Raw genomic sequence first — 24,492 nt, 5'->3', positions numbered from 1 at the left:
ATCTTCTAATCTCTGCTAAAACCCCACTAAAACAACAGAAAAGGGGCTTTAAAAAGACACAGACCCTTAACGCTGAGAAGGACAGGAAAGGAAACAGGAGCAACGAGGCTGCAGGAGCAAGAAAGGAAGGTCTAGCCCCCGCGGTCTCCAGCTGAAGGAAGGCTTCTCTGCAGGGGAGGGCGTGGCCAGCCGGGCCCACAGCGCGGGGAGGCCAGGGGAGCACCTGGCACCAGGGGGTGCGGGCGAGGGGCTGAGATGCCCCCCACCCGGCCGCCCCAAGCCCCCCTGATGGGAGTTCTCAGTCCTCAGAATGCTGGCAGCCAGGCCACCGCCCTCCAGTCAGGAGGCTCGGAGCAGCCGAGGGAAAGGCTGAAGACCCTGCCATTTGGCGCCTCCCCAAATAAACCGCTTGGCCAGGTCAGCACACAGGACTGAGGAGCCCTGTCTCCACCTCAGAGCCTCCCCTCAGCTTTTCAAATCTTTCACTCTTAAATTTGAACAAGTGACCATGAATCACAGCAGGGAAAGACTACTTAAAAATTTTTTTTAAGAAAATTTCCAAGTGCTGAAGAACCTAAGTTCCTGGATTGAAAGAATAAAGCTGAAAGAACAAATGAATTAATTCTTAATTAGAATTAATACCACCAAATTAATTAATACCAAATTTCTAATACCAAATACCACCAATTAATACAACCAAATTTCTAAGTTTGGATAAGGTCCAGATAATGTTTCTTGACATTATGCGGTGGGTCACTTGCCATTGCAGATGCAACATCAACTGAAAGGTAAACATCTTATTAGACTTTAATTATGTTATCAGTGGTAGCAATATCTGGGAACGTATTTCACTGTCAGCCTCCATGAAATTTCAGCTGGAGCCAAAGCAGAACATAACCGCACCACACTGACTTTCACGTCAGAAGTTACCAGAGCTATTAAAGCTCCTGAGGGCTTAAAGAGCTGAATTCAAAGACCAGACAAGACTAATGAACTGCTGATGGATTTCACAATTCTTTCAAGTATTCTTTACAATTATAATGAAGGAGTCTTTCCTTAATTCAGGAACGGTTTTTAAGGTCTTTTTTTGTGGGGCGGGGGTGGGGGAATCACACCACGCGGCCTGTGGGATCTTAGTTCCCCGACCAGGGGGTTGAACCCAGGCCCTAGCAGTGAAAGCGCCAAGTCCTAACCACTGGACCGCCAGAGAATTCCCCAGGTCATTTAATTAGATAAAACTGTTAAACAACGAATCATACAAACTGTCTAATGACAGTCTCAGATTTTTAGATGACTATATTTAAGTATTTCTGGAAAGAAACTGAGCTCTGATAACGGAGCCTGACTTGGGTCAGCAAGCCACTAAGAGCAGATGAGGAGCACGTTTTACAAACACCACCTTCTAGCGGGATTCTATAGTTCACACAGCTACAAACACCGTGCTTCCAGCTTCCAACAGCTGAAGGGGAACTGTTTGATGGAAGAAGATAAGAATTTCCAAGGTTCTTCCTCTTTGCACCTGCAGTAGAAACAGCACACAGTCTGATGACTCTTTACAGGATAACCCTATAAATGTTTTGACTAAAACTGTTTTAAAGGCACAGACAACCATGATTTTCCCATTGACTCTACAGATCACTTTGCATGTTTTCAGCTCCCAGGCTCGTTGTTACCAGCCTGCACTAACGTGCACAGCAAGGGCCGCCTGTGTTCTACATCTCTTCCAGCCGTCCCTACCTCAACAAAAGTCTGTGAAGCAGAGGGAGGATGGTGAGAAAAGGACGCTTCCCCCACATCTCCACAATCATAAGGCCTTTAAAAAGGCTCCGGAACTGTGTATACCGTGTTGCACAAAGTATCAAAATTAAATTAGCTCCATTCCCTCCTTACTGAAACTTCAGGGCATGTAAATCCAAAGATCACTTCCATTAAGCTTGCAGAATGACATATAAAGCTGAAAGGTTACCTCCCTAACCATCCTCAGGTTGGGCTAACAAGACAATCAATGTGGGGACTTCCCTGGTGGCGCAGTGGTTAAGAATCTGCCTGCCAATACAGAGGACGTGGGTTCAATCCCTGGTCCGGGAAGATCCCACATACCACGGAGCAACTAATAAGCCCACGCAGCACAACTACTGAGCCTGCGCTCTAGAGCCCACGAGCCACAACTACTGAGCTTGTGTGCCGCAACTACTGAAGCCCACGCGCCTAGAGCCCGTGCTCTGCAACAAGAGAAGCCACCACAATGAGAAGCCCACACGCTGCAACAAAGAGTAGCCCCCGCTCGCCGCAACTAGAGAAAGCCCGCACACAGCAACAAAGATCCAACACAGCCAAAAATATAAATAAATAAATTTATTAAAGAAAGAAAGGAAGAAAGAAAATAAATCAATGTGAATACTCTGAGGAGAAAGTCAAGGTAGCAGGAAGCACTTACATTTTAAACATTTTAAGATATACATATATACTTAGTACACTGATGTAAATTAGGATGGTGCACAGCCATAGCATATAGATGTATAAATTCACATAATAACAAGTTTAAGTCATTGCTTCAACATTGGTATACTATTCATGTAATGAAAATAGAAACGTAAAAGCCATCTATGTATTTACTTGTGTGTGGGGGGGTGGGATGAACTGGGAGATTGGGATCAATGCATATACACTAATATGTATAAAATAGATAACTAATGAGAACCTGCTGTATAACACAGGGAACTCCACTTCGATGTACAGCAGAAACTAACACGACACTGTAAAACAACTATACCCCAATAAAAAATAAATTAAAAAGAACTGGAAAAAAAAGGGAAAAAACAGCATATTAAAAGAAGCTAACAGACCAGGATAAGAGGATGCAGAAAGGATGAGGAGGCCAAGGACGACAGAGGGAACAGTGAGAATGAACCCATTTAGAAATCATAGCGCCAAGAACGCCCCTCGCTGGTCCTACTCTTGCATCTTATAGAAGAACAAGCTATGACCCAGTGAAGCTGAGGGTCACCCATGATGACACAACTAGTTAGCAAGGGGGCCAGACACAAGACCCTTTAGTTGCAGTCCCCTGACGTCACTGAAGAGAGTGGTACAAAAATAAACACATGAAGAGCTCACTTATCTCCCGTTCACTCACCTGGCTAAAAACTAGAGAGAGAACCGAGAAAGAATAAACAAGCAAACAATCCCCTCCTGAGAGCTCAACACAGCCGGCCCAGATACGAGGTTCAGCCATCTATCTACTCAGGCAGGTCCTGCAGGCTTGCAGGAGAGATCAGATGTTTACACCTCATTCCAGAGGACAGCCCAGCTTGGTCATCTGCCTGCCTGATCTAAACAGGTGAGAAAACAGCACTGGGGAGGAACGAGGAAGGCTTCGCATATCCGGGAAAATTAGAAAAACCTCCTCCTGTCTTGACAACATCAGCTAAATGAAGCATTGACCCTTACTTAGTTTATGACCGATCTTTCTCTCTTTTACATTAGGAACGGAATGTGGAGAGCAGTATTCATAGGAGTGCACAGTCCCAATGATGCCAAGTCTAAATGAAAACTGGTTACTTGTGAAGTTATAAACAAACCTAGTTAGTACAGAGAAAAACAATAAGCAAACTCAATATTTAACAATAAAAGGATTATTTAAAATACATCACAAGATAAAATATGCAGCTCTCAAAAATATTTATGAAAGAATTTTTAATAAAAATGGGAAGCTATGTGTGTTATTTTGTAGAACCAGGATAAATATTTTATATATACAATAGTATCCTGCTATTATAGTTTATAATTTTAAGAGAAATAAGACAGGAAGGAAATTCACTAAAATATTAATGATGCCTTTGTCTGGATAGAATTATATGGGTGACTTTCTTCTTTATATTCTATTTTACAAACTTCCCATATTGAGCACATACTATCTTAAAAGCAGGGAAAACAGAAAACTAAATGCGTTTTTAAAGTAAAAAGAAAAAAGATACAAGTTACTGTCAAGAAAATGGAGAGACAATTTATCAATATTTTCTCTGCCTTATAAAATCTTACCTTAACCTTCTTTTTCCATGTAGATTTTTGCTTTTCCTCCTCTTCCTCAATTAATTTAAGTGCCAGCTCTTTGTTAACTTTTGGCAATTTCTAGTAGAGGTGAAAAAAAAAAAGCTGTACTGAAATACCTACAATTTAGCTTTAAAGGTTAAAGCGAAGAGCAGGGACAGAGGACTCCGTGTCCTAGCCTGACCTGGCCAATATACACACACACTCACTGCTTTTAAAAACTTAACAAATAATCTGGAAAAAGGAAAGACCTGTCACTAGTCTTTTGCGCTGGAAGTGTGTGCATGTGCTTTAAACAATGTCCAGTTGGAAGTGACTGCATCACTTGGTGGCTGATCTCAGTCGGGACGGGAAGGCAGAAGGAGATGGGGTTTGCGCTTCCCCTCTGCTTGCCGCTGGCGTGACATCACCCGCCAATGCTTCTTTGTCCTGGCAACAACAGGTGGCTCCAGCAGAGCGGGGAGGCCACTCTGTGGTTCTCCCCCGCTCCCGGGAACAGCCTCACCCTACCTCGAGGACCCCACGGCCAGCTGTCAGCCCTCCACGGAGGTCTGAGTCCCGGCTCTCAGGCCTGCCTCTCTCCTGCCGCCCAGCCCTGGAGTGTCAGCTGCTCCCTGAAGCCACGGCCTCTCTTGTCAATACCTCAGTATTTCTGCCTTTTCAGTTCTCTAATACCTGGGTAACAATTCTTTACATTAAATTCCCTCTGTTAATAGAACTAGTGTGGCCTGATTCCTGTCTGGGCCCTGGCATAGTCTAATGACCATTTCCCATGATCCAAGCAGCTAGCCTTAAGACACTCCCAAATGTCAGGAAGAAATGGGGATTAGCAAAGCGCCATCGCTCCAAAATCTAAATCCCTGTTTGAAAACAGCATCATATCTTCCTGGTAGGACGGACACTATCAGCTCGCCTGGCATGATCTTCCACACTACCATTACCATAGAGTCTATAATGATAAAACTCTAAAGAGTGTCCACCCTCACAACAAATAAAATATACCAAAAATACCAGTAAAAGATGTAAACTAAGGATGGAAAAACTAAGAAATGGATGGCAGGTTTCTTTGAGTAATAAATAAAAGTGAAGTACCCTTCTCTAGTACATTCAATGATGACTACAATATTTACCTTTAATTGGACTCTCTGTGCTCGTGTTTCTTCTATCTTCTGTCGGATCTTATCTTTCCTATATTCTTCAAAAGCAAATGGATTTACCATCAATTTCACCTTTTCAAAGTGGAAAAAAAATAAGAGAATTGTATTTAGCAGCATGTCTCATATACAGCATGACTATCATGCCAAAGAACAGACAGATTGCTTACAAATCTTAAGTATGTTTTATAAAAATGCAAGTAAGTAGAGAAGAAATGGCTACAGAGCGCTCATCAGTCACCTAAAATAACTGTAGTTTTGTAGTTACCTTGTGGTAGAGTCTTATATCCATGAAAAATCCATGCATATATGCCCGGAGAAAAGGTGATCCAATAAGATGGGTGAGCCCTGGGGAAAGTTAATCAGAAGAGGGCAGATTTTTATGAAATCTTGATTAAAATTCAACGATTTTTCATGACAATTTGATTATAAGTTCACTTTTGAGTAAAAATTTAAGGATCAGAATTACTGATCTTCTTCAATAATTGCAAAGAAAATTTTACTCTGCTTCAGCAATATCATCCTTACTTATTTTTAATGCAATACTAAGCATAAAAATGATGGCAAGGTCTTTATGAACTATGACAGGTAAGTAAAGAAGGGTTCCCTATACAAGTGGTTCTCAGATTTTTGGATTCCATGAGCTAGTTTAACTTTAAAAATAATACTGAGGGCACTTCCCTGGCGGTCCACTGGTTAAGACCCCACGCTTCCACCGCAGGGGGCACAGGTTCGATCCCTGATCGGGGAACTAAGATCCCGCATGCCGTGCAGCGCGGCCAAAAAAAAAGCCCAAACAAACAAAAAATGCTGAGATCAACACTAGGTTGTCAACTTTCAAACTGCCAAGTAGGAACAGTGCCAGGGTTGGGGGGAGACCACTGTTATGGCCCATAATTTCCAAAAACAAAGGACACTGTCACAACAATAATGTAGAAAGGGCATGTTTTTCCCCCAAAAGAACAGCTTTTGGCAAATTTATACCAACATACATATTATATACAGACATACTTCATCATGGATGAATTAAAAGTTCAATGCCAATCAGTGTTTGGAAGCTTTGAACAGTATCTTCCACAGGGTTTCCTAGATTTAGATTTCATTTACAATCAGTGGTGCTGGTGGTCAGAAGAGGATGCTCTGCCTATGTCACAGAAATTATTTATTAATTGCAAATATTTACACAGAGAAAGGTTATGAGAATATTTATCTTCAGAATAAGACCACCTATGATATACTCACATAAATGGCAGCTTTAGTTGGTATAATACTAAGTGACTATGTTTCCAAGGAAAACATTACCCTGATCTCCAAATTTTAGAAATTAACATCCCTCCAGACCTAAAAATCACTTACTAGGCAAAATCACATAGATGTACAAAACAGTATACATTACAGAACAACATCAAAAGGCAAAATTAAATTTAGGATAATCTCATAAAGTAATAAGACTTGGTCAGAAAAATACTTTCCTAGAATTCATTAGGTTAATAAAACCACAGGGTTTGGATTTGCACAGTAGAAACTTAAAAGGTGGTAGGGGTGTTCGGGGGGAGGGAGGGCTGAACCTTAATGAAATGTCCAGTGCATAACAATCTGCATTTAGGTACCTGCACATGTGGGTTCGTAATTTTTTGTTTCCTCTATTAGGTATATAAAATTTACATTTACGGCCCAGCATTATTCCCATTCCAGGAGAAAGCTTTTCATGTTAAAACAATTCTACACAGAGAATCTGGCAGGAGCAGCAGCTTTTCCCATCGTTAGCTCCACAGAACACTAGTCCCAAGAGATCTTTGAGGAAGAAGAGGTTCTACGATCAAGTTAAGTCTGGGAACTGTTTCATATTTTCCTCCCCCTCCTGGATATTTATAGTGTATGATGGCATTAAAGGCTCAAAGAAGTCCATTAGTAGAGAAACTGATTTATCTTGGCTTAACCTAACATTTCTCAAACTTATTTGCCACAAATCTCTTAAAATGATAGGTAACATTTATGTATCATGTTTCGAAACTGTGGTGAGTACTTTTCAAGCATTATCTGATTCATTCTCCAAGCAACCCTACGGGTAGGCACCATTACTACTGCCATTTTATAGATGAGGAAACCAAGGCACAATGAGGTTAAGTAAATTGGCCAAGTCATAGAGCTGTTACGTGGTAGCGGTGGGATGTGAGCCCATGTCAGCCCATCTCTAATTGCCCATGATATCAGCCAAAATCCAGCACTGCATACACAGTGGCCCATGAAACACGTTTTGGGAAACACCATGGTATAGGACCTGCTAAAGGCTATAACTGGGAAATGTCAGAACTTGCAAGTATTCAATGCTATAATCTTAAGAAATAAGGGAAGTTAGTGACATGGCCTTATTTTTACTTTAACATAAATTATTTTAAAGGTTTTATATATGATGGTAAAATCTGTTGAAAAATTATAACCAATGGCTCATTTAATATTAAAAGATATTACTAATTTACATGAAGATGATTTCTAGTATAACTTATTTTGTTGAATATTATATCTATTTCCATAGTTTTAAAAATAGGCAGTATGAATGCATTTTAACAAAACGTATCTAAACCTTTATCACGGCCTTCCTCACCCAAAATAAACACAGTGAAGAGACTGAAAAAACACCCAAAATATACTAAACACAGTAGTTTTTTAAAATCCACAAAACAGCAATGACTTTTTAGTCTCCAATCTAAGAAGGTAGGTGAGTATGACACAAGCATACTGTAAAAATTACATTGGAGATATTTAAGGAGGCACTTCAGTAGGAAGACTTAGTTCACCCTATTTCATCCATAAGTCATATTTTTAAAAGGCTAAATACAACTCTTTTCTTTTTAAACACATTAAAATTTAAAGAATTATTTTGGTGGTAGCTAGTAGAACATAATTCTGCCTGGATTAACTGTGCTAAAAGATATAGTTTCAAAATAGAGTTTAAGAATCTCTCTTCTCATCTATTTGTTATACGATTCTATCTTCTTTTAGCATTTAACTGCTATAGTACATCTATTTGTTCTAGACAACTAAGCTGCCTAGGCTTGTGGAGAATGGACCCTCTAGGTTTTCCCATTCTCAGTAATTTGTTATGTAGCCTTTTCCCAACAATAGAACAAGATTAGCAAAACCTACTCTTGTTATCCTACAAACCAGCACTAGTCAACTAAGATAAACATGTTCTTCAGAGGGGTCAGTATGGCTGAGGTTAAGAGCATGGACTCTAAGTTTAAACTCTAACCCTCACATTTACCAACCACTGAAGCCTTTGGCAAGTTGCTTTAATCTTTCTGGGAAAAAAAAAAAATCTTTCTGTGCCTCAGTTTCTTTACCTATAAAATGAAATCATAATAGTATCCACTCCATAGCTGTGAGGATTAAATGAGTTGTATATAAAACATTCAGAATACCGCCTGGCACATCTAAGCCCTATTTTAAATGTTGGCCATTATTAAGAAGCATTTCTTGGTTTGTATTCTTTAAACCTAAGTAACTGTTAAGGTTCTACATATTTGAGGATTCAATCTATGGGTTCTAAGTTTTGGATTAGGTCTTTTAATAAGCAAACCTACAGGGGGACAAAAATCGTTTCCGTGCAGTCTCTGAGATTTCTCAAAATCTTATTATATTCAAATAGTACTTGAAAGTCACTGCTCCCTTGACTGATATTTTTCCTATACATAGGTGGTAGGTTAAAAAAATTATTCCTCATTTAAGATACAAAAAAGCTTCAGTAGGTTGAATTTATCTGAATCTTTTTCTAAGCAGAGATTATAAATACTAAGTTTAATGTCTGATTTGTCAGAACGAGATTTGGAAAATCAGATAAATGTGACTCCATCACTTCTAATGTTCAAAACTCAAAACAAAAACAAGTAGAAATAATCTTATAAACATTTCATCATAATTTTTTTTACCTAAATTTTCAAGGTCTTTCTTGGTGACAAATTTGTAATCATCATAAACTGTGCTTTCTGGATTCTCTTCCAATTCTTCTGTCAAGTTGTCTAAGAAGGAACACCACCTGGGAGCAGGACCCAAAACCTGCCGGCGTTGATTAGAAGGTTAGCAAATGTGCATTCTAATCATGTCAACTAAGAGTTGTTTTACAACCAGACTTCATATTATATTTATATAATTTAAAAATCCTTGATTCTATCATAAGTACTGAGAAACAACTGCAATATGCATAATCAAGTCTATAACGGAAGAGAAAAAAACAAAGTAGGGAGAACTTAGACCTGTAAGGGAAAAATCTCAGTCTGGGACACAACAATATTAATGAATATCCTTATGTGAGAACTATGAAAATAGAAATAATAATTCAGGTAGTAATAATAACATCCATCTATAATTCTATTATCTCTTTCATTCAAAACAGTACTAGAATCTACAAAAGCATACTTGGCATACCAGACTTTTTGTTTGCCACTCATGACAAAAGTCCAAAATGTGAATTATCCTTTTTAAAGGTTTTCAACGAATTACTTGATAATTACATTCTATCTTGTATGGTCCACTTCATTTAATTGATTAAAAATTAAAATTCTGTATACAGAATTCTTTAGATTTAACCTAAAATGGGCTGCCAGGATCCACAATCAGTCCCAATAAAAGGCTGAGGAACAAAGGATTGAACAGAATTTATAACCAAGTAATAAAATATGAATACTTCAATTTGTAACCCAATTACTTCCATAAAATACGGTGATTGCTTCTTACTCTTTTGCCCCTGGTACAAATCTTTCCCAGCAGACGTCTCACGCACTGAGATCAACGCTTATCCCAAAGGAAATAACACTCAGCGGGAGAGCCAAGCTACCGAAACCCTCCCTCACGGTGGAGGCTTTCAGAAGAGAGAACTCTGGGCTCTTACAAAATGAAACTTCCAATGACTTCTTGCCTGTGTATTTTGACAGTAACCAATCATACAGAGGAAAAAAAACAAAACTCATAATGGAAATTATTAAATCTAGCTTAAACTTTTTGGAGAAGGGAAGGTAGGAGGAAGAGAGTTATAACAAAGGAAGACAGCCCCCAGTATCCTCTTCAACCATTAAAAAAAAAAAAAAAGTAAATGTAAGATATAGCCATACTAATTAATTCTATTATTTTGCCTGATTAGAGAGGGTGATCCCACCACTCCTGCCAAAGGCTATGGGGCTCATGAACATGAAAAACAACTCTTAATGAGCATTAAAAAGTCCCATGGAGTATTTTCTTACTTGCATAATCTGTACAATTTTTAAAAACAGAGGTAAAGGTCTTGATACGCTAAGTGGTTTGACTAACCATAAAAGACAAACCTTCAAGAAATGAAAGGTATTTTTAAAAAAAATTCAATGTAGACCATTTTAAAGAAACTGCTGTGGTTTTAAGCAATTTTAGGACAGTAGCTTGAAGTTAACAAATATTGATATTAATTGCTACTATATATAAAGCACTGTGCTAAACCAAAGTCCCCGACTATGCTCTTATTCCCCAAGGAGTTAGAAACCTAACTGCAGCAGATGGTTTGTGCACGCACACACGTGCACATGAGCACACACTCAGCCGTTTAAAGCAATGAACTGAGATTGTGCTGAATCCACGTGGAAGACGGGCAAGGGCTAGATGAAACAGGCCGGGTTGGGACACTCAGTAAGTATATTTGAAAGGACTTCCGGTTAGAATGAACACGTGAGCAAGCTAGGAAAACCACGGGGCACCTTCTGAGAGTGAGAGTTTAGGCACCTGCAACTACAGGGTATCTGCTTCCCATCAGTCACAAATATGCAAAAGCAAAGCTCGACCATGTACTGGTGTACAACCTAGGACAGCAATCGTCTCCTCTTTTAGAGAGGAAGAAAGTACACTAACTCTTAGCACTTTTCTAGAATATAAGATCCTCAAGAAATTGTTCTCATGGGAGGGTTTAAACTTCATCTGTTTTAAGTGCTTAATTTCCAGTATCTAGAACATTGCCTGCCAAGTAGTAGGTGTTCAGTTAAGTGTTTCATAAATAAATCTAGTCACACATAAAACATGTATGAATGCATTCATGAATTCCACTCCACAAGGCATGAAGACTTAAAGGGTCTAGTTTGGCAAAAGTATTTTTTAAATTGTCTAGTTGTCCTTACTCAGATAAAAACATTCAAATACCTCACCATAAAACTACTGGATATAAGAACACTTTTTAGTGAAAGTCAGATTTATTTTGCCTCCTATGCGAGGGGGCACTGGTACCAAAGGACCTCATAATAAAGTAGTTTCAGTCATAAACATGGGCTTCAAAGACAATGAAAAGATTACACTGTGTTTACTGACTTTTCTTGGGGGATGAGGGGTAGGAATATTAAAATATCAGACCAGATCTGAACTTACTTTCACATGGTCCTTTTTTATAATGTTCCAGAACACTCTTTTTGATAGTTATCTGGATTCTAATGAAACTGTTTCAAATTGCCTCTCCAGGGACAGCTCTGGTTATGGAAAATAATCTCTGCAATCAAATTCATGGCCATTAAATTTTACAGGAGGAAATATTTCCATCAAAAACAAAACGAAGTCTAATGGGTTGATTATTAATCACATTTCCCTACTTCCTACTCACAGAAAAAAACATCAGAATAACCATAACAAAGTTCAAATTACTGATTTAACTGGTATTCACTGAAGGTTTTATCCACATTAGAGCTTTCCTCAAAGGTCTACCACTAAGTTGCAAAAACAGTGGTTGGCTTAACTAATAAGGAGGGCTTAAGCACGTGCACGGCTCTGATGTACCTATAACGACCACAATATTAATTCAAGTGTAAAAATTCTCGCTGTCTTTATTCATAAAATATGTTAATCCTTCAACTAATACGTAAAACTATATTAATTTATTCTTAAATTTCAGGCTTTACAACTTGAAGAAAACATCTTTTTTAACAGCTGGTGTACTATTACTACTACGTCAAAAGTTTCTAGGTTTTCCGTAGTGTCATTATATTGCTATATTCTATACTGCAGTCAAAACTGATTATTGCTTGATTATCTACATTTTTATGCACCAGAAGAGTTTTGTTTCAGAAACTTGGTGAAGACTGTTCTATTTTAAACTTCAGTTTATCTGTTAATGACTTTCCACTGTTTATTTATAAGAATTTCCTAAAGTCACAGGTCAGTAAAAGTAGAGAACTGGAAACGGACTCATCAAACCGCTATAAAGGGTTCCGTGGGTCCCTCAGCAACTTTAATGACAATCACATCAATCAATTCAAACAGAAATACTTGGTCCTCCAAAATAGGAAAGAATCTTTATCAGTGTGCTTTGGGAAGGCCTTGACTGAAATGCAGCCGAGTATCTACTTGCTCTAATCCGTTTGGGCAAAAGAACCAATTTTAAGGTACATGAAAATACATGCCACGTGCCCAAGCTCATCCGCCTGTATGATTACAATCTACTTTTAAGATGTTAATTACATATGCTTAATTTAAAACCTCAAAATTCTCATGTATTCTGGTAATGGACAAAAATGACTAAGAGTGGGGAGGAAAGACAATGAATATTAAGATTCTTAGGGAGTTGACAGAAAAGGGTACCCCTTCCCCCATTCTTTTGAAAAACCACTGTGCCACATCCTAAAGCTGGGTTAAGGCAGAAATAAGGATTGAGGATTACTGGATGGATGGTTTTAACAGATCAAGGGTGATTAACATAACAACAAAGTATTATTAATATCATTACAGACAAAGAACCAAACTGTACTAATTCAATATAGATGCCATAATTTTTCCCATTTACTTATAATGCTACTTAGTATTTCCTATTTATATGAAAATCACTGATAATATAGCACAGCAATTAAATATGAAATTGTTATCTTGACTTTTTAAAATAAATTTATTTATTTTTTATTTATTTATTTTTGGCTGCATTGGGTCTTTGTTGCTGCTCACAGGTTTTCTCTAGTTGCGATGAGCGGGGGCTGCTCTTCGTTGTGGTGCGCAGGTTTCTCAGCGGTGGCTTCTCTTGTTGCGGAGCACGGGCTCTAGGTGCACGGGCTTCAGTAGTTGTGGCACATGGGCTCAGTACTTGTGGCTCGTGGGCACTACAGTGCAGGCTCAGTAGTTGCGGCACACGGGCTTAGTTGCCCTGAGGGATCTTCCCGGACCAGGGCTCGAACCCATGTCCCCTGCATTGGCAAGCGGATTCTCAACCACCGCGCCACCAGGGAAGTTCCTTCACTTTTAAACTAATGATTTAAAAACAATTTTAAAAACTTTAGTAACTAAGAAAATTCTTAATTACTCCATTTGGTAGTACTGTATCAACATACAATAAATAACTTTTTTCTTTTTTCACAATAACTTTGAACAAAAATGGGAAACTTTAATTGTATGTAATATATCCAAGTGTTCTAACATGTACCAGTTAAAGTTTCCCCATTAGAATTTTAACCCACATCTAATCTGAAATCTGTTACTCTCACTATAAGGCCACAACTCTTTATCAGAAATTAACGGGGCCAGGGACTTCCCCGGTTGTCCAGTGGTTAAGAATCCACCTTCCAGTGCAGGGGATGCGGTTTGATCCCTGGTTGGGGAACTAAGATCCCACATGCCGCGGGGCAACTAAGCCTAAGCACCACAACTACTGAGCCCGCACGTGCTGCAACCCGGCACTCCACAACTAGAGAGAAGCCCATGCGCTGCAACGAAAGATCCCGCACGCCACAATGAAGAGCCCATGGTGCCGCAACTAAGACCCAACGCAGCCAAATAAATAAATAAATATTAAAAAAAAAAAAAGAAGAAGAAGAAACTACTGGGGCCAAAAAGCATTTGAAACCTTAGAATCTTCTGCATTTTCAAAAGGTAACACAGTATGTATACTGCTTTTATGTAAAATCTTCAGTGGGGTCTGGGTCAGTGATCCATAATCAAACACATTAATAGTTCTCTGCGGCAAAATCTATACATCTTCATACCGGCGATCTGGATAAACAGACTAGAAAGAGCCTCATCATTGCATGTCAGATTTGAGTCCTAATGAAGCGATTCAGGTTTTGCCACTGATCAGTTATAAAAAAAAAAATTCAGGGCTTTTTGGATTTCAGAATTGCAGATCAGAGATGATGGGGGTATACTATAATGTGACTATCATTAACCACTATTATGATTAATCATAATTTTTCTAAATGTATAGCCTGCATCTCCAGAAGGAGAACGGGATTTTGCCAACTAAGATGACCAACTCTGCAATACATAAACTCAAAGGCAAACTTCCTTTTCAAACTTTCCCTCTATTATTAGTTGAACAGCACCACTAGTACCAGCATGTATTTTCAAATTCTGACAGCTGGGGCTTATTAATAACCAGTCATAAATAAGCCTAAGAGAGGAGAGACAGCTGGGTGAGCCAAGGGAGTGGCCATGAATTTAAGCATGTAACTGCATTTGCAACATAATGAGCTGCCTAATTGCGTATCCAAGTTTACATGTATTTGCGTGAGTAATTATGAGTCATTTAAAGGTACTCTACTTGTAGTGCTTTGTTCTCTCATTCCTAAAAATCAGATCAGCAAAAGAGCAATTGAATTTCAACATTTTAAAATATTTATTTTAAAAAGGAGAAAAATTATTATCTGCCATGATTTCAATTTTTTTTCAATTCACTTTTTGAAAAGCAGTGTAGGCACTGAAATAAAATGATAATAAAATAAGGCCAGGTGAAAAAGAAAAAGATCACCTATGCCATTCTATCTGTATCAGCCGACAAACCAATGGTTAATCTATGCAATGCCCTATGAGTACAAATAAGCATGAGATGGAGCACCTATACTCAAGGGTTAGGGGAGATAGGACACCCCAAGCAAACAATTAAATGGCGCACTAACTGTATATTTTTATCTCCTTTCCCTCCCAAGCCTACTTAAAATGATAGTAAACCAGTATAAAAGGTATTACCTTCAAGGACAAAAAGAACAGAAGAAGAAAATATAGTGGTTAAAGGATTTAACACAGTATAAATGTTGGGTACGGGCTTCCGTGGTGGTGCAGTGGTTAAGAATCCGCCTGCCAATGCAGGGGACACGGGTTCGAGCCCTGGTCCGGGAAGATCCCATATACTGCAGAGCGACTAAGCCCGTGCGCCACAACTACTGAGACTGCACGCTAAAGCCCGTGAGCCACAGCTACTGAGCCCATGTGCCACAACTACTAAAGCCCGCGTGCCTAGAGCCCGTGGCTCTGCAACAAGAGAAGCCACCGCAATGAGAAGCCCACGCACCACAATGAAGAGCAGCCCCCGCTCGCCACAACTAGAGAAAGCCCGTGCACAGCAATGAAGACCCAATGCAACCAAAAAAAAAAAAAAAAAAATGTTGGGTGCTTCCAGAGGTAAGTATCGAAGAGGAGATTAGATTCTTTCCTTAGAGTCCTTGAGGCCCAGCACTTCCAGGCTCCATGTATCCGGGAAGATGGGCCCAAACAGAGGGGAGATGATGGAGTTGATGAATATCTAAAGTCCCACCACCCCTTAGGAAACCAGAGGATGATTTTTTGGAGAAAGTGAAGGAAAGCTGCTCCACGTGAGTAGATACCTGGCACAGGTGACTTGAGCTGTGGGAGCTGAAATTAGCAAACTAACTGGCAGCCTCCGTATCAGTGTGCGACCCTCAGCTCCTTTCGCAGCTCCCAGAATGCCAGAAGCCAAACACATGTTGCTGTGCTTCCATTCCTGCCAGCCTAAACCCCTAACACTCCTGGTGAGAAACTGGGGGATTCTCTATAGAAAACGTAATATCCCCAAAGACAGACTTCCAGATGTTGATATCTGGGAATCCTCCAATACAGGCACAGACCTCATTTTATTGCACTTCGCAGATATTGTGTTCCTTACAAATTGAAGGTGTGTGGCAACCCTGTGTGGTCAGATGGATGACGGTTAGCATTTTTTAGCAATAAAGTATTTTTAAATTAAGATATGTACATAGTTTTTTAGACATAATGCGATTGCACACTTAATAGACTACAGTATAGTGTAAACATAACTTTTTTTTAAAATTTTTTTATTTATTATTTATTTATTATTATTATTATTTTTTTTTTTTGGCTGTGTTGGGTCTTCGTTTCTGTGTGAGGGCTTTCTCCAGTTGCGGCGAGTGGGGGCCACTCTTCATCGCGGTGCGCGGGCCTCTCACTATCGTGGCCTCTCTTGTTGCGGAGCACAGGCTCCAGACGCGCAGGCTCAGTAATTGTGGCTCACGGGCCCAGTTGCTCCGCGGCATGCGGGATCCTCCCAGACCAGGGCTCGAACCCGTGTCCCCTGCATTGGCAGGCGGATTCTCAACCACTGCGCCACCAGGGAAGCCCAAAACATAACTTTTATATGCACTGGGAAACCAAAAAATATGTGACTAACTTTATTGTGACATTTGCTTTATTGTAGTGGTCTGGAGCCAAACCTGTAATTTCTCCAAGGTATGCTTTTGGTCATTAGCTGAAGAGTTAGCATGAAAATTACCAGAAGACAAGACCACGGCATACAAAAAGCTTCCAATCAGCATTTAGTATTTCATTCTTTTCTTTTTTTTGGCTGTGTGGGGTCTTTGTTGCTGCACACGGGCTTTCTCTAGTTGTGGTGAGCGGGGGCTACTCTTCGTTGCGGTGCACGGGCTTCTCATTGCAGTGGCTTCTCTTGTTGTGGAGCACGGGCTCTAGGTGCACGGACTTCAGTAGCTGTGGCACATGGGCTCAGGAGTTGCGGCATGCGGGCGCCCTAGAGCACACAGGCTTCAGTAGTTGCTGCACACGGGCTCTAGGGCGTGTGGGCTTCAGTAGTTGTGGCTCACGGGCTCTACAGCGCAGGCTCAGTAGTTGTGGCACACAGGCTTAGCTGCTCTGCGGCATGAGGGATCTTCCCAGACCAGGGATCAAACCCGAGTCCCCCGCACTGGCAGGCAGATTCTTAACCACTGCGCCACCAGGGAAGTCCCTAGTGTCTCATTCTTAAATAAGAATAGATTCATTTATTCAACAAAGTTATTGTCAAGCATTTTTCTCTTCACTGTAGATACAGCAGTGAACAAAACAATCAAGAATCTCTACTTTTAAAGAGCTTTCATTCTGGAAAGGGAAACAATAAACAAACAAAGGAAAGACAGTATAGAGTATGACAGACAGTGATAAGAGCTATGGAGAAAATCAAGCAGTGAAGGGTGATGGAGAACACAGGGGAGGGGGAGCAGGGGTGGACAGGGAAGCCCATGTTGAAGTGACAACTGAATACAGACCTAGAGGAGAGGAGAGAGTAAACCATGAGAATATCTGGCATATGCAAAGGTCCTGAGATCAGAACTGCTTGGCATGTTTGGGGATCAGCAAAGAGACCAACCCAGTATGGTTTGAACAGAGGGAGACAGGAGAGGGCTAGATCAGGTAGGGTCTTGCAGGCCACTGCAGGACTTTACCTTTTCCTTGAGTGAGATGGAAGTCACTGGAGGGTTCTGAGCAGAGGTGTGACATGATCTGACTTATGTTTACAAGGATCCCTTTAAAAAGGATGGGAGACTTAACTGGTTCCAGGAAAGCTCTGTCATTAGCTGAATTAAGTCAACTAAGCAGAGACTTTGGTGGCCACACAGAGCAAAGCTATCAGATTTTACAGACTTAATCCAGCAGTCACTAAACAAACAAAACGGCAACAACAATGAACTCAGGGTGGGGGTCATCTGAGTTCCATAACTCCCAAATTATATTATCTAAAACACCTAGTTTTCAACAAAAAATTACAAGACGTGCAAAGAAAGCACGGCCTATACACAGGGGATAAAAAGCAGTCAACAGAACCTATCTTTTGAGGAAGCTCATACTTTAGACTTACCAGACAAAGACTTTGAATCAGCTATTATAGATATGCACAAAGAACTAAAGAAACAGACCCGTGTCTAAAGAACTAATGAAATGTATGAGAACACATGTCTCATGAAATAGAGAATATCAATAAGGAGAGGGAAATTATAGAAAAGAACTAAATAAAAGTCTTGGAGTTGAATAATACAATGATTGAAATAAATTCACTAGAGGGGCTCAACAGATATAAATCAGCAGAAGAAAGAATCAGCCAATTTGAAGACAGGTAAATTGAGATTATCCAGTTTGAGAAACAGAAAGAAAACTGAACAGAGCCTCAGACACCGGTGGGACGTCAAACAGACCAACATACACATAATGGGAGTCCCAGAAGAAAAGAGACAAAGGGGCAGAAAGAGTATCTGAAGAAATAATGGCCAAAAACTTCTCAAATTTGGTAAAAACTATTAAACGGCACATCCAAGAAGCTCAACTCCAAGTAGGACAAATTCAAAGAGATCCACACCTAGACACATCATTGTCAAACTGTGAAAAGACAAATGTATCTGAAAACAGATATTCATACCACTCTTTTCCTTTTTTAAACTTTTAAATTTGAGGTATTGTAATGCCAAGAAAGCTTCTGGGAAGCCAAAGTAACAATGTACTGAAAACTAAACACATACATCCACTGGAGATCTACTGACTGTGAGCTTGGCAACATTCAGAACATGCAAGCTTACATCAAATAGTCCTGCTAAATTGAGGAAAAGGGGAAAGAGAATTACTCTCAAACCACTGCAACTTAACAGAGCAAAAATCTTGTTCAAAACCATGAAATTCCTTCATAAACCAAATCTCTTAAAGTTCTCTTGTAAGTATTCAAAGCTGTATTAAACTTAACCTAAGTAAGTCTAATTTGAGTTAGGATGAAAAGCTTTACATTCGTCTGCTTTTCCTGAAAATTACAAACAGTGCATTAAATAGCATGAAAAAGTCCTCAGCTTCCATCTTCCTTCAATTCTCAAGAAAAAAGAAAAAAAATATCTTAATATGGTCCCTATCTTTTTCAAAGTCCACTGTTAGTTAAATAGGACAAACATATTTCTTTTAAGGTCTCCCCTTTATTCTTTCCTGAAGAACCTGGCTCTGCATCTCTGCTGCAAATCACCACTGGATGTTTATCATCATGTCACACTTGAAATCCCATGCAGTTTCCCCAAGTTCACATCCAGAGTTTACCGTTCCAATGACTCCAAGCAGTGTCAAAGTCCTCTACTTCCAGCCTTTTCCTGTCCCAGTTTCCTAACTACACTAAAAATGCTCAACCTTGACAGCTATGTCTGCACATATGCGTACACACAACAGTCCCATGGGTGCTAAAGGCACTAAGCCAATTTTATCATTTGAGAATGTATTTATCTTTTTGATCACACACCTGGTAATGTGCACTCTCCAAGATCTTGTTTTGTCATTTTATTCCTGCCAAGAGTTACACAGATGGTTTCAGTGTGTTATCCTGGTTACCACATCAGCAGTTTCCTGGTTCTATCCTACTTCCTCACAGGCAAAGGAATTTATTAATAATTTTTCGGCATATTCTTACGCTTTCCAATTCTTAAGTCTATGTAAAAACTAAGGGTATTCTAATATTTAAAAATATCTAGGGATGGAAACTTGGCAGAAACAAAGGAAGAGTAAAATGTTTTTAAATGAAGGTTATACACTTCAACAGTGCTACTCTAGAAGGGTCAAAAAATATTTTGCCACCATTTAGCAGTTAATGTTTATCTACAGGGTGCCACACATGGAACGAGGAAATCCTGAAGAATACACTTTAAATTCAAGCAAAAGAAGATTTCCATATATTCCCAAAGAAAGCCAAAGTAGAGCATTATACTGGCAAAACAAGAAGGTAAAAGAACCCAATTTGGACTCATAATTAAATAAAATGTAACCAACCATAAAGCACGTAATTTTCTACAACCCCGGTAGAATGTCTATTTCAGATTTTAAATACATATATTTCCCACTGTGATGATAAACAGGATTCATACACATGACGATATTAATGGCCCTATTAAGATATATGATGTGTGTGTGTGCAGGGTTGTGGAAGGGAAGTAGTGTATATATTGTATTTATCTTTTTTTAGTGAAGTCTTAGGATAGATTCCAAAAACTTCATGTAAATCTAATCATTTTCAAAAAGAGAAGTGCTTTACAAGGAAAACCATACACATAATGAAATCTTTAAACTCAGAATGAAAGGAAAGCTATATAGTTTGGTGGGGGGAGTGATGAAAGGGAAAAGATTACCTGCTGTAGCAGAACCAAAAATTGAACTTTGGACTCCATGGCTACCAAGGCAAAAGAGATGCAAAATGAGGTAGAAAGAGATCACTTACTTGATAAAGGAAGCCTACTGATATGTCTGGAAAGAGAAACTCTCTTTTGGAACTAAACTCGAGAAGCATTTCATAGATCTCCCTCTAAGGAACTCTAACACTGAACAATACTTCTTTAAAAGAGGTTTACAAGAGAAACTTTATATGACTGTTAAACATCAAAGAAACACCATTAAACTGCAATTTATGAAGGCCCAAGTAATGTGATCCAAGCAAGCACCTTGATGGCCTAACTTGACTCTAACATAGTTTAGAGCTGCGCTGTCCAACACAGTAGCCACTAGCCACATGTGGCTACTTAAATTAACTAAGATGGAATAAAATTTAAAATGCAGTTCCTTAGGCACACCAAGCACATTTCAAGTGCTTAATAATCACACATGGCTAGTGGCTGCCATGTTGGACAGAGCAGATCTTAGAGCATTTCCATCAGAGAAGTTCTACTAAACAGCACTGGTTTAGAGAACGGAAAGAAATGAGTGGTGAATATCCATTAATAGGAAACTAGACAAATAAATTATGACATATCTATATAATGAAACACTGTACAACTATTAAAAAGAATGGGTTTGCTTTATATTTATCTGATCCGATCAGAATAACATATCGTTAAGTGACAAAAAGCCCTTTCGAAACTGTATGCATCATGAGATCCCAATTCTGCTAAAATGCACATGCTATAGTGTTTGGGGGGTTTGGGGGGAGGCATGGAGGGAGAGAGTTTGGGGGGGGCATGGAGGGAGAGAGAACGGACTTGACTCTGCAAAGAGTATGCACCGTCTTGTTAAGACTGGTAGTGGGAGTGGCGGTTATGAAGGACTTTTTCTTCCTTGGTTACATATTTTTACAATGTTTGATTTTTAAAAAAAAAAATAGAGCATTTTTCCTAAAGTAATAAACAACATCTCCAAAGGGACAGATGCACAGACACAGACAAGAGTTACCGAATGATTAACAAGCCCCCTACAACATCAAACTGTAACATCAATTGTTTCAGAGCCTATAATTCAGGATTGAGACCCTCAGTGAACATCTGGATTGGTATTTGTGATATTGACTGAGAAGAGACCTTTAAGAAAGACAAAAGATCCTTTTTCTCTCCAGAAAATTCAAGAACTTAACTCACTCACAACTTTTGATCCTTTCCATAGAGATAAACCAAAAAACCAAAAGATCAAAACTCGCTCCCAGGAAGTAGTTTGCCATTATCTGAAGCTTCCGGAGTTTTAAATCATACACCTGGGGGAGAAAATGTCAAGTCATCTCAACACTTCCAAAACTCAATTTAGCATCTACTCCATCATCTGTAGCTTTTATCTTTGTGAATGGTACCATCATTCATTCAGTTCCCCATCTCCCTCTTAGTCTCCACTCCCAATGATCACCAAGCCCTAAGGAGGTATTACCTCCTTACTGCCTCTTCTATCTGTCTCTTCCTTCACCAGCCACTGCCACTGCCTCAGAGGCCGCTCTCAGGACTCTTCCCGGTCAATTACAATCTGTCCTAGCCCCTGCTTCCAAAGCCACCCACTCCCTATAGGCAGAATAATCTTACACCCACATCTCATCGCACTCCCCTGAATAAAACCCTTCAAAGGCATGCTGCTCCACTTCAAATCAAAAGCAAAAACTCTAACATAGTACAAAAGGTTTAGATTTAAGGCCCTTACATCTCTCCAGTTTTATTTATTTCTTGCCCCTCCCTGCCCCTGGAAAACCTAAGCTCCTCCCAGGCACACAGAACAGATCTGAGGCTCTAGCATCTAGTTTCAACTCCCCGTGTGTAGAAAGATCTCCCTGATTCCACCACCTTTCTTTCTACCTCTTTGTTGGTTAATTCCTACATGTCCTTCAAGATTCAATTCAAATGTCTGTACTCCCTCTGACTCCCCCACCTATGGGAAGATGGCTTCCTAGTGTGCTCCTACAACTGTAATGTTTGTTCCTTTACAAAACTATAAGCTCCAAGGCAACAAATAAAATGTCTTTGATATCCCAGGCCTTAGTGCATGTGCATGAAACGTGCCTACTAAGGATTTGTCCAATGACCTTTACTCCCCCAAAAACTCAAACTAGAAACTAGTCAACATAGACTATCTAGTCAAGCCCACAAAGACAAAAAACAAAGGGTTGGATTTCCTTCAGTGACCAATATAAAAATAAATGTACTTACAAATTAAAACAATGAGATACCACTACACACCATTAGAATAGCTAAAATCCAAAACACCGACAGCACCAAACGCTGACAAGGATCTGGAGCAACAGCAATGCTCATTCAGTGCTGGTGGGAATGCAGAATGGTGCAGACACTTTGGAACAGTCTGGCAGTTTCTTACAAAACTAAACATACTTTTATCAGACAATGCAGCAATCACACTCCTTGCTATTTACCCAACAGAGTTGAAAACTTATGTCCACACAAAAACATGCACATGAATGCTTAAGGCAGCTTTATTTATAACTGCCAAAACTTGAAGCAACAAGTTCAACAGGTAAATGAATAAACAGACTGTGGTACATCCATACAATGGAAGAGTATTCAGCAATGAAAAGAAATGAGCTATCAGGCCACAAAAAGACATGGAGGGATCTTAAAGGCATATTACTAAGTGAAAGAAGCCAATCTAAAAAGGCTAAATACCATATGATTCCAACTATGTGACATCTGGAAAAGGCAAAACCACATAGATAGTAAAAAGATCAGTGGTTGGCAGGGGCTTGGGGGAAGAGGGAGGGATTAATAGGTGGAGCACAGAGGATTTTTCGGGCAGTGAAACCATTCTGTATGATATATAATGGTGGATACATGTCATTATACATTTGTCAAAACCCACAGAATGGACAACACCAAGGGTGAGCCCTAATGACTTTGGGTGATAATGATGTGTCAATGTCAGTTCATCGACTACAACAAATGTACCCTCTGGTGCAGGACACTGATAGTGGAGAAGGCGGTGTACACTGTGTGTGTGTGGGGGGGGGGGGTATGTGGAAACTCTGTACTTTCCACACGATTTTGCTGTGAACATTTTGAAAACTGCTCTTAAAAAAAATAAAGTCATACAAATAAATGACTGAATGAATGATACAACCATGTGCAAATATGAAAGAAACATAAACAGACCTAAACTTCCTTTCAATATGTCTCACTATTATCATTTACACATTGTTTCCAACCAAGAATAATGTTCTGTTCCTCAAGAAGGTAAATACACAACCTAACTAAAGATTTGTGCCAATGTGCAGATCAATTATTCATTTCCATTTAACAATTTTCAACAACTTCTTTCTACAGCAATTTAAACTGCTAATAATACGAGTCAATCCCACCACCGCCCCCCCAAAAAAGCATGGGGGGAAAGAACATGATACTGAAGCAAGGAGATGCATAGATGGGGGTTCTTTATATTTCTCTTTACTTTTACGTATATTTGAAATATTTCCAGAATAAACTTTTTTAAATGAAGTGTCAGTAATATTCATTCCTTCAAATTGGCACATATTCAGCAAGAGCCCACAAAGTACCAGACACTGTTCTGGGCACCAGGGACACAGCAAAAAGTAAAACACACAAAAGTCCTGCCCTCAGGGTGCTTACATCTGAGCACATGTGCATTTAGAAGACAAACTTGCCTGGGATTTGAGAGAACACTAAATCAAAGTAAAGAAAGTCTAAGTCTTAGAACTTTCTTCTTATTTTCTGTATTAGCTGGGCCTTTTTAAAAAACGTAGCCCAAACTTCTTGCCTATTTGTATAACTTGCCTTCTATTTTTAAGGAAAAAAACCCAAAACACAACAAAAAAAAAACCATAGTAGGTAATGGGCATATTAATCAAAGAAAGTGCCAAAGGATTCAAGCAGTCAGGCAAACTCAGAAACTAAAATCAATCCCTGGTTGTGAGCACTACATTCTACCACCACCACCGAGGTGACCACGCCAACAGGACAAAAGAATACTAGATTTACTTCCAACTCTATCTTGTCCAAAACAAGAATGGTAAAGAGATCAACCTGGTAAGCATGTAATCACCAGGGCTGGGAGA

The 24,492-nt window shown here is 39.5% G+C and overlaps 1 protein-coding gene across 1 annotated transcript in view; it reads right to left on the bottom strand.

Moving 5' to 3' along the window:
- Positions 1-24,492, bottom strand: part of NOL10 (nucleolar protein 10) — an 85,706-nt gene that overhangs the window by 21,040 nt on the left and 40,174 nt on the right. Inside the window, exons 14-17 of the mRNA XM_059942213.1 lie at positions 9,134-9,260; positions 5,473-5,552; positions 5,181-5,279; positions 4,042-4,131 (exon numbers count right to left, since the gene is read on the bottom strand). Of these exons, the coding sequence (XP_059798196.1) occupies positions 4,042-4,131; positions 5,181-5,279; positions 5,473-5,552; positions 9,134-9,260 (396 nt within the window). The remainder of the gene's footprint in view (positions 1-4,041; positions 4,132-5,180; positions 5,280-5,472; positions 5,553-9,133; positions 9,261-24,492) is intronic.

This window comes from Balaenoptera ricei, chromosome 13 (assembly GCF_028023285.1).
Source record: "Balaenoptera ricei isolate mBalRic1 chromosome 13, mBalRic1.hap2, whole genome shotgun sequence".
Classification (NCBI taxonomy): Eukaryota; Metazoa; Chordata; class Mammalia; order Artiodactyla; family Balaenopteridae; genus Balaenoptera; species Balaenoptera ricei.
Note: the sequence above shows the minus strand (reverse complement) of the source record. Positions and strands in the feature narration are given on the sequence as shown.